The 11,393-nt window shown below is 42.9% G+C and overlaps 1 protein-coding gene across 1 annotated transcript in view; it reads left to right on the top strand.

Moving 5' to 3' along the window:
• LOC109926116 (arf-GAP with GTPase, ANK repeat and PH domain-containing protein 3-like) overlaps positions 1 to 11,393 on the top strand; it is a 112,635-nt gene that overhangs the window by 37,746 nt on the left and 63,496 nt on the right. Inside the window, exons 3-4 of the mRNA XM_048618870.1 lie at positions 2,193 to 2,251; positions 8,910 to 8,997. Coding sequence (XP_048474827.1) covers positions 2,193 to 2,251; positions 8,910 to 8,997 — 147 coding nt within the window. The remainder of the gene's footprint in view (positions 1 to 2,192; positions 2,252 to 8,909; positions 8,998 to 11,393) is intronic.

Raw genomic sequence — 11,393 nt, 5'->3', positions numbered from 1 at the left:
AATTTCTGAAGAAGAGTCCAGACCCGAAACGTCAGCTTTCCTGCTCCTCTGATGCTGCTTGGCCTGCTGTGTTCCTCCAGCTCTACACCTTGTTATCTCAGACTCCAGCAATGGCAGTTCCTACTATCTCCAACAAGTCTATGTCACTGTTTATGCTCTATGCAAGCCTCCTTCTATCTAACACCATTATCATCTCTTATTTCTTTCTCCCTGATGTTAATTCAATTCCCTCCTTAAATGCATCCAGACAATTCACTTCAACCTCTCTCTTTACTCAAGAGTACCACATTATCACCATTCTGGTTAACTCATTTGGCTACATGGCATGTATGTGGTTCAGAATAATGCAACAATATTGATTTTAATTTCCATTCAGGGTGAGGTTGATCTTGAAGTTGCCTCCTTGCTCTATCCCTGAGAGTGGAAGGCAAATGGCAAGCCACAACTGACAGAAACTGTTAAGAAAACAGCTCAGGATGAAGCATCTGCAGATAATGAGGGACCTACCTGCAAAGCACACATGACAATGTTGACACAAGCAGCACAAATTTGTGATGTATTCTTATAAAGTTGGTCAAATTTGGTTTCATAGTTTTCTGTTTTAAAAAAAAGACACTGCAGTATCAAAATTAAGCAATTAATTAGGGGAACTTTTGCACGAAGCACAGAAAGCTAGCACACAGGTGCAGCAGGTAATCAGGAACGTTAATGGAATGTTGGCCCTTATTTCAAGGGGAAGTCTTACTGCAACTATACAAGGTGCTGGTGAGACCACATATGGAGTACTGTGATCAGTTTTGGTCCCCTTATTTAAGGAAAGATATTATTCATTAGAGGCAGTTCAGCGAAGGTTCACAATGATGATCCCTGATATAGAGGGACTGTCTTATGAGCCGAGGCTAAACAGGTTGGGAATCTACTCACTGTAGTTTAGAAGAATGTGAGGTGATCTCATTGAAACATATAGGATTCTTAAGAGGCTTGACAGGGTAAATACTGAGAGGATGTTTCACCTCCTGGGAGAGTCTAGGACCAGAGGGCATAGTTTCAGAATAAAGGGGTGCCAATTTAAAACAGGGTTGAGGAGGAATTTCTTCTCTCAGAGGATTGAGTCTTTGGAACTCCTTGCCACAGAGAGCTGTGGGGGGCAGAGTCCTTGTGTATATTGAATGCTGAGATAGAGAGATTCTTGATCAGTCAGGAAATCAAGGGTTATGGGGAAAGAGTAGTGAAATAACTCCACCAAGGCTGGTATCCCATCACCAAGTCACCCTTTATTTACACATGCATAATACATGACACTGATCCAGCTCCCTCAGAGCCAGCTCTCAGAGTGAACAGAACCTCTGACACTCGTGTTTATACCTGTCAGCCAGGGCTCCCTGATTGGACCAGCTTAACAGCCCCAATCAGGGAACTCATTTTCTATGTGGACCAACTGGCTGACCGCGTTCCAATCACTACAGACAGGAAAGTGGACATGAGGAGTGGCAGATCAGCCATGATCCTACTGAATGGCAGAGCAGGCTCAAGGTGCCAAATGGCCTACTCCAGTTCCTGCTTCTTATGGTCTAATCAATGTTAATTTGTATTTGAATTTCCAATGAACAAACATTATTTCTCTTATTATCACTCTTAGGCTGTAATTTCAGATTCAGGTCAATGTTTTGCTGAATCATAGAATCCCTACAGTGTGGAAACAGGCCCTTCGGCCCAACAAGTCCACACCGAACCTCAGAGCATCCCACCCAGACCCATCCCCCTATAACCCACCTAATCTACACCTCCCTGAACACTACAGGCAATTTAGCATGGCCAATCCACCTAACCTGCACATCTTTGGACTGTGGGAGGAAACCCACGCAGACACGGGGAGAATGTGCAAACTCCACACAGACAGTCGCCCGAGGCTGGAATCAAACCCGGGACCCTGGCGCTGTGAGGCAGCAGTGCTAACCACTGTGCCACCATGCTGCTTCCTTTCTTAAATGGGCTCTGACCCTAATCCTAACCCAGGTGACAATTCTACTTTAAGGACTGTATTTTCTTCGTTTAAAATTGTATGTCCTTTAACCTCAGGAAGATGGTCCATGTGTCCAACTCTTCACTGCACTTCGCATGTTGCATGTTAAGTTGAATATTTCTCTACTTTTTAACTGTTGACTTCCTTCTTTATTTTCTTTTCCTCCCAGAGGCCTTTGTAAACAGCCAGGAATGGACGCTAAGTCGTTCAGTTCCAGAGCTCCGGTTGGTAAGTTTGCCTTTTTGTTGCTTCTCAATCATATGCCCATCAGCTGCCATTTTGGTTGTTATTGTAGTAACTGGTTTGTTCCCTTGTTTGCTGCGAAACATTTGAGTGTGATTAAACAAAACAGGGTAAGAAATGGCTGTTGAGCATTCCAACCTCATGGCTTGAAACTTGAGATCAAAGTTCAGACAGTTTACGCAAACATCTAACAGGCAGTATTCGGACCTTGAGCATACTCCCAGTACATCTATTGCTTCACACACACACCACTACCAACACAACTACCACCATCACTACCCACCTATACCCCAAACTCCAAAAGCCAAAAACCACCGAGTTCCGTGGCCAACGTTTCTGTCTCAGACTTACTGCAGTGCTCCAGCGAGGCTCAGCACAGGCTAGAAGAACAGCTTCTCACTTTTCACTTGGGGTCCCTGCAGCCTTCAGGACTCAATATCGAGTTCAATCATTTTAGAGCCAGAACACCTTCTTCTATGTACTTTACCCACCCTTGCACCCCATGTCATGACATGGGCTGCTTTCAGCACAGCCAACCCATTTTCACCTTCATGGTACTCATTATCAGCTTTTCTCCTTCCCTGGCTTTTGATTAACAATCCCTTTGTCCGGCTAACTTTCTTTCTCTGCCTCTGGGCTCTCTCTCCACCTATCCACTCACTCCTTTTCTCCCCAATTCCTTTCATCAGTACATATTCCACCTACTACCAGTTCTGAAGAAGGGTCACTGGACTCAAAATGTTAACTCTGCTTTCTCTCCACTGATGCTGCCAGACCTACTGAGTTTCTCCAGCAATTTCTGTTTTTGCAGCAATTGACAGTTTCCCTGATGATGGACAGATCATTTTTCATGGTCAATATGAGGCCATTGGTCCAAAGGACTTTATAATTGGGTGAAATAACTCCACAGAGGCAGGTATCCCATCACCAAGCCGCCCTTTATTTACATGTGGAGAGTCCTTGACACTGATCCAGCTGTCAGTGTGTGAGGATGTATGACAATCCTGTTGTTTTTTTTAAGAAAGACACCATTGTGTAAGAACTTTATTCGGTATTTCCACTGCCAGGAAAAACACCCATGTGGCCAGAGAGCCATTAACATGCAAAGACTGACAAGGGCAATGCTTATGTGAGAAATGTGAAGGGGAGGGTAGGGATTAAATCAAAATAGAGTTGGAGGGGGAAATAAAGCACTCCACTCCCCACGGTGCCCACCTCTCCCTAAAGGCATCGAGAGCATTGGTGGACACCACATGCTCCTACTCCAAGGACACCCAGGCTCGAACATAACCGCGGAAGAGGGGCAGGCAGTCCTGTTTATATCTGTCAGCCAGGGCTCCCTGATTGGACCAGATTAACAGTCCCAGTCAGGGAACTCATAGTTTATGAGGTCCACCTGGCTGACCTTGTTACAATCACAACATCCATCCCCCTCTGAATCTGAGGACATAGGCTGTTTCTTTCTTTTTTGTAGCTCCTCCTTGGACATTTTAGCACCAGGTAAGGTTCCTCCAACTCTGCCTCTGATACGGGTGGCATGTAGCTCACAATAGCTTGCCTCTTGCGCCCTGAGCATCTCAGAAGAAACTCATTCTCTTCTTCAGCAGGCAAAAGGATTGAGGCAGCGACATCCGCCTTGTCCATCTCAAATTTTGAGGTATTTTCGACGCTTGACGGAGAGGGAGAACCCATGGGTTCTGCCAGCCTTTCCAACTATTCTGAAGAGCTGGGCATGTTTTGCCCCTGCCCTGTTTGAGTTTGCAGCTTTCATATGGTTTATGCACTTGTTCAGGACGATCGCACCCACCTGAACTTTATATGGCACTGGACCTGACCTGACATTGACCATGCCTCTTACCCATGCAGGGGCATTCCCGTGGTTCCTACACTAAACCTCGTCCCCTGAAGCAAAGTCTCTCACTTAGTGGAGTCTTGTGTTTGGTATTAGCATTCCTGATGCCGTGTCAACATCCCCCCCTTCCCTCACCCCAGGTCTAGGAAGATCAGATTTAACCTGGTGTGGAGTCTTCTCTGCTGAATTCAGCCTGAAGCTATGGGCAGCACGGCCTTATCCTCTTCAAGTAGACCTAGCAGGGGTTTGTGGTCCATTATTATTACAAATTTACATCCGTAAAGATATTGGTGGAACTTCCTGTCTCCAAATATGATTGCCAAACCTTCCTTCGCTATCTGGGTGTATTTACGCTCTGCATTAACCAAAGTCCAGGAGCATGTGCTATTGGGTGTACCTCTCCGTTGGGCCACTAAGAGCTAATACCACCTGGATGCTGTATGGGGAGGCATTGCATGTCAATACCAGATCTTACTTGGGATCATAGTGTACCACCACCTTCGAGGATGATAGCTGTTTCTTCACTTCCTGAAAAGTTATGGCTTGCCTACATGACCATTTCTAAGGCGGATCCTTTTCAAGCATTGACGCAAAGGTGTCAGGATGGAGGCCAGGTTACGTATGAACTTTCTGTAATAATTCACCAATCCAAGGAAAAACCTGGTAAGGAAAATGCTCTGGTACAGACGTGGGAGCTGGGGCACCTTTGATTACCCTTACTTTCTCTTCCAATGGGTGTAACCCAGTCTTGTTGACTCTGTAGCCCAAATAGGTCACTTTTTCCCTTTAAGGCATATGCCTGCCTGTCTAAGGACTATGTCGAAGTTCTCTAAATGCTCCTATTTAATCTTCCCTGTTATTAGCACGTCATCCAGATAAATGGCAGTCTGGGGTAGACCTTGTAAAATGTTTTCCATTGTCCGCTGAAAAATGGCACAGGCTGATGATGCCCCAAATGGCAGTCTCCTAAATTGGCACAAACCCTTATGGGTATTAATTGTAGCATACTTCTGGGAATCCTCATCTAAACGCAACTGCAAGTACACATGGCTCATGTCCAGCTTCGTGAAGGACAGCCCCCCTGCCAGCTTGCGTATAAATGCTCGATGCGAAGGATTGGGTATTTATCCAGGAGAGAAAAGCTGTTTACCATTTGTTTAAAATCCCCACAAAGGCGAACCGACTCATCAGGCTTCACAACTGGTATGAGCGGTGCTGCCCATTGTGCAAACTGGACTGGTTTGATGATTCTTTCCCTTTCCAGCCTCCTGATTTCTACTTCTACTTTTGCCCATAAGGCAAATGGCACTAAACGAGAACAAGCCAGCTCGGCGAGCAAGTCCACAACCTCACCCACAACCCGAGCTACAAATATTTGCTGAAACTTTAAACCTCTGGGTATTTAATTAGGCCTTCACTCAGGCAGCCATTTTCTAAACGAAAAATGTTGAACCAATCTAGGTGAATCTTTCTCAACCAAGCTTGGGCCCGAGCCTTTTACTACAGTCACTGTTAACTGAGCCAGCTGCTTCTCATAAGAGATTAGAACCAAAGTTGTCCCCTTAATCTGTAAAGGTTCCCCGGTATAGGTTCTCAGTCTAGTCAAGATCTTGCACAATCTTAAGGATTGGAGTCCAGACTGAATTTTGTTAAAGACTTGTGCTGTGATCACTAAAACATCTGTGCTGGTATCAACCTCCATTAGAACCAGGTGACTATTTAACCAGACATTTATTTTGATTTTCTGATGAAGAGTCTAGGCCCGAAACGTCAGCCTCTCTGCTCCTATGATGCTGCTTGGCCTGCTGTGTTCATCCAGCCCTGCACCTTGTTGTCTCGGATTCTCCAGCATCTGCAGTTCCTACTATCTCTGATTCAATTTATTTTGATTGGCTCTGATTTGGATGTCGCTAAGCAATTTAACTGTTCCAAGCCAGATATAGATTGGGTTTCCAGGGAGTGCACTGTCCTGGATACTGCCATGTGAATTCCCTTGCTCAATTTAGGTCAAGAGGGACTGTTTTGCTGTCTCGAGTGCACATACCAGCAGCAACTACAATGGCTTCCGGCCCAGATCCTAAAGAAAGTGTTAACCAGTTGGCCAAGGCTTGCTTTGTTTTGGGGTTTTACTGTGGGCTGATCTAGAATCCCTCTGATCAGGATATGTCCTGAGTGAGCCTATACAATTGCCTTCACTAAAGTGATGTTCCCCAAGCTCAGTTGACCTGGTGAGGGTTTCTACTTCCATCGGAATACCCTGTAACTCATATGCTCCACTTGTCACATTAAAGCAGTTTTGCATGGTTACATCATTAATCCCATATACCAAACAGTCTCTCAACATCTCATTTAAGGGTTTAACCCAAGTCACATGCCTCTGCCAGTCATCTTAACCTTGTCAAAAATCCCCATATGGAGTCCTCTTGTTCTCAAATTGCTGAGTAAAAACAAGAGCATCTCAGAATTAGAGGAGGCTTGCGGTCGTAATATTCCTTAAATAAATCCGTCAATGTTTGAAACGTGTTAGTATCTGGTGCCTCAGGGAATGTTAGGCTCTGATAACCAAAAAGGCTGCGGTTCCACAACCTATCAGGAGAATTACTCAATGACCCAGCATTCACTGCTCTCTGTGGAAGAGAATTCCAAAGCTCAATGACTCTCTGAAAGAAGAACTCTCTCCTCAACTCTGTGTTGAATGGGAAACCTCTTATTTTGAAACTCTGCTCTCCCAAAATGTGAAACATTACCTCAGCATCTATCCTGTCAAGCCCCCTCGACATCTGTATGTTTTCAATAAGATTGTCTCTCATTCTTTTAAATTCCACTAAGTATAGGCCCAACTTGCTAAACCTTTCTTCATAAGACAAACTCCTTCGGCTCTGGTAATAAGCCAAGTGAACATTCTCTGAACTGTTTTCAATGCAAATATGTTCCTCCTGAAGTGAAGTGGCCAGAACTGTGCACATTGCTCCAGGTGTGATCCCGTCCTCACCCTGTACAGTTGTAGCAACAGTTTCCGACTTTAATGTTTCATCCACTTCCCAATAAAATTGACTTTTTATGATTCATGTACAAGGACATCCAGATCCCTCTTTATCACAGCATTCTGCAATCTCTCTCAATTTAAATAATATGCTGCTTTTCTTCCTACCAATGTGAACAACCTCACATTTTTGCACAATATACTCTATCTGCCAAATTTTTGCCCATTCACTTAACCTATCTATATCTCTTTGCCAGCTCTTCTCCTTACAAACTCCTTTCCTACCTGTCTTCGTATCATCAACAAACATGGTGACAATACACTCAGTCCCTTCATCCGAATCATTAATGTAGATTGTAAATTGCTGTTCATTACTTACTTTGGGCCTGATGCTGATCCCTGTTTCTTTTGCTGGTCATTCAGGAGACTCTGCATACTCCTGTTTCTTCCTATGACCTACGACATAATATCATTGCATAAAGCTGAAAGGTTAAATGAACTTTGCCAGAATTTGAACCAGTGATTTTTTTGCTGAGTCTAAAGCATAACCAATTGACCTTATTGTTCTTGAATGAGAGTATGTGTAGGGATATGTAACTGTTTAGTATTATCAATTATACCATTGATGCTGTCTGGTAGACCTGCCAACAAAAAGAGCATTCACCTTAATTTCAGGTGGCTCAGCTATGTATCCCAGAGAACAGTCACACTGGCTGAGCTTTGTGTTGTTCCCAGTCAGGCCACTAGATGGTGCGTGATGATAATGTGTATAATTTTGGGACAGAGAAAGAAGGGACAAAACTGGCATCCTTAATTGATCTTACCTGAACAGTAGCTCCTCTGAATACAGTACTTATTGTCCAGATGTAGGATCCCAACCAAATCTTCCTGGCTAGTGCAGATCACTAACAAGGTTAGAGGGCAGAAAAGCAGTTTGAATTGTGTCGTGGACAAGTTGGAAAAGGAACAGAAAAATAAGGTTCCTATATTACATTGAATCACATTGAGTCTACAGCACAGAAACAGGCTGCTTCGCTCAACTGGTCTGTGCCAATCTTTATGCTGTGTAGAATCATAGAGGTCTACAGCACAGAAAAAGGTCTTTCAGCCCATCAAGTCGGTACCAGTGAAAAACAACCACCGAACTATTCTAAGAGATAGTAAGAAATACCTAACTATTCTAATCCCATTTTCATCCCATTCCCATTTCTCAAGACAAGTCTCATCCTAACTCCTCATTTAACCTCATCGCTATAACCTTCTCATTCATTCTCCCTCATATATATCTTTTCAATGTGTCTACACTACTCATCTCAACCACTCCCTGTGGTTGTACACTCAGCAATCTAGGTTTTAAAAAATTCTCCATTGGACTTATTACTTGCTATCTTGCATTCACAGAATCACAATTATTATGATGCAGGAGGGAGCCAGTTGGCCTGTCATGCATGCACCAACTCTTCAAATAAGCGTTGTTACCTAGTGCCAATGTCTTGCTTTTTCCCCATACCTTTGCACACTCTTTCTATATAAATAACCATTTAGTGCCCGCTTTAATACTTCTAGTTGATGGCCCCTAGTTCTGGTCTCTTCCCACAACAGAAACATCTCTATGTCCACCTTATCGAAAGCCTTTTGTAGTTTTGAAAACCTTGATCAGTCACCTCCACAGCCTTTTTCTAGAGAAAAGACCTCAGCATGTTCAGTCTTTTATCACATAGTTTTGTTCTGTCAGATTTAGTCACATTCTTGTGAATGTACCAATTATGAACTAGAAGCTCTGTGATCTCATGATTCTTTTTTCACAGGGATTGGTTGGTAGTCCATGCAGTGGGAAGTCTGCACTCGTACATCGATATCTGACTGGTACCTACGTGCACGATGAGTCTCCAGAAGGTGAGTGCCATAGTTTCTTGGAGTTTTTAATGTCTTCTAGTACTTCATGTAAAGTAAGGATGCGATTCAGGCTACTGCTATAAATGCATGCCATAACCGGGCTCTCATGTATTAAAGTGTGCAGGAGTAAATGCTCTGAATGTTGCGAAAAGTAATTATTGCCTTCATTTTATTTTGTTTTACATCGCAAAATTTGTTCAGTACAAAATGGCTTTCATTGGTTTCCATCTGCCCTGAGTGTATTAAGTGAGATCAGAGATTGGAAGAAATTTTTCTACCACAGTAGAGGAGAACTCTCCCAACCATAATTTTCAAATGGACACTGATTAACTTCATAAGAGATGTGGGTAACATGTTGTTTGCAACAACTGATTCTTGTGCTGAGATAGACTGAGATGATACTCTTGAATTTTGGTTTTATTTTAATACAGTACCCCTCCAGATGCAGCTAACCCATTTTTACAGTTTTCTTTTTAAAAAAGTAAACTGCAATGATGGAATACTGCATGGGACTTAATGGCTGTCTCACCAGGTGAAGGAATTAATGGAGTGAAAAAAATTGGAACTGCTGAATAGTCTGGAATTTTATTCTGTACACTTAGGTTCATTATGGAATATTAATGGGACTTTTCTTCAGTAAGGTGAAGAAGTGGAACACTGTCTACAAAAGGGTAAATTGTTCATAAACTGTGGAAGGGAGCAAACTCGATGACTTGAAAAGCCATTCCCAGTTTCCACTAAGCTCTGTGCATGCACAACTATGCAGAAACCTGGAAGGTACCATGTGAGCTGTACTGTGCAGGTGCAGCCACATAAAATGTTTACACGTACTGGGTATTGAAAAAACTGGCTGTGCACTTCAATTAAAATGTACAGAATTATTGGCCATTGCTCATTCCAGGCTTTCTTGTGTTCTTATGGCCAGTTGTGGACCTTCTTTGCCAGAGCTCTTGGAAGATTAATGTGGTATAATACTTCTGTCATAAACCAACTGATCTTCCAACTCAGCCATGATCACTGCTACAGGAGATCCACTAATACTTTAGCAAATCTTCCCAGCTTACTTACAAATTAAACTTGTCAGTCTGACCATTTTAGGATTCTATCCAGGAGAAGTGTTCAAATTACAAAAGAAAATGCCTGGATATTGCCTTATTCTCAGTTCTTAATCTGTGGGAAATTGTTGTTCAGAACAAAATATTAAAGCTGTCAACTCCTGAAGTGTTCATTCCTCCCAGCCTGCCTTGTCCAATCAAGTAGCCTTTTCTCTATCACCAATATCTTTATCACTTATAAACAGAAATGCACAAAGCAATTGGTGAGACAAATCTTTTTGAACACCTAATACATTTTTTTCTCCTGGGTTACTCACAGGCTCCAGGACAATCCTGGAAGTTTGGCAACTCTAATTCACAGTTGTCTTGAAATCTGTTTCCCTTTCTTATTTTATTTAAATAGGACTAAAGATACCCTTTTAAAAAATATAACACATTAAAGGAATCCTATTCAGTCACATGGAGGAGGACGTTTGTCAAATTAGCATCCATGTGCATCTCCAGCAGCCATCACTCCCCTTCTTTTCGCCCTCTCACTGCTTCCTCCAAAAAGAAGAAGCATTTTAAAACCAATTGGCCAATGCAGTGGTGCTAAACCCATCTGGTTCACTGATGTCCTTTAGGGAAGGAAACTGCCATCCTTACCTGGCCTGGCCTACATTTGACTCCAGGCCTGCAGCAATGTGGTTGACTCTTAACTGCCCTCTTGGCAATTAGGGATGGGCAATAAATGTCAGCGACATCCTCATCCCATTAATGAATTTTAAAAAAATGGAAGATGCAGGTTTGTGGTGGGTCAATGGAGACAACAAGAATGTTCTCAAGCAGGAACAAGGGGAAACACTCTGGGCTTGTGTGTCTCAATGTTTGAGAGTTTTCTGAGATCACGTTGCTCAGAGAGTCCTGTTGTGTTGAGGGACTGGAATCACCTGATCATAGAAGGATGCAGCATGGAAAATGGCAATCTGTTAACATAAGTCAATAATAAGTCAAACTTAATTGTTAATCAGTTAGATTTTAATATGTTTCATGAGATCATTGCTCAGATGGTTGAGCTCGAATGGCATCTGCTCCACTAATGGATCCTTTCACCAAATGCATCATTACTTGAAGACATCCAGGTCTTGAAATATTGAAATCAAAGCATGATGTTCATGAAAAATCCACAGGGGAGCTTTTGGAATGAATGGTCCTTCTTCAACTTGTTAAAGTTCACACTCACTCCATTGTTGATGGCGCATTTACTGACAGTTTGCTCTGATAATGCCAAGCTAATCTGATAAAGCACCCAGTGACACTACCATGGGAGATAACCAGCCCATAGATAAGCACAGTGGTCTT

The sequence above is a fragment of the Rhincodon typus genome, chromosome 41 (assembly GCF_021869965.1).
Source record: "Rhincodon typus isolate 14 chromosome 41, sRhiTyp1.1, whole genome shotgun sequence".
In the NCBI taxonomy this organism is placed as follows: Eukaryota; Metazoa; Chordata; class Chondrichthyes; order Orectolobiformes; family Rhincodontidae; genus Rhincodon; species Rhincodon typus.
This window is presented reverse-complemented; position numbering and strand designations above follow the sequence as displayed.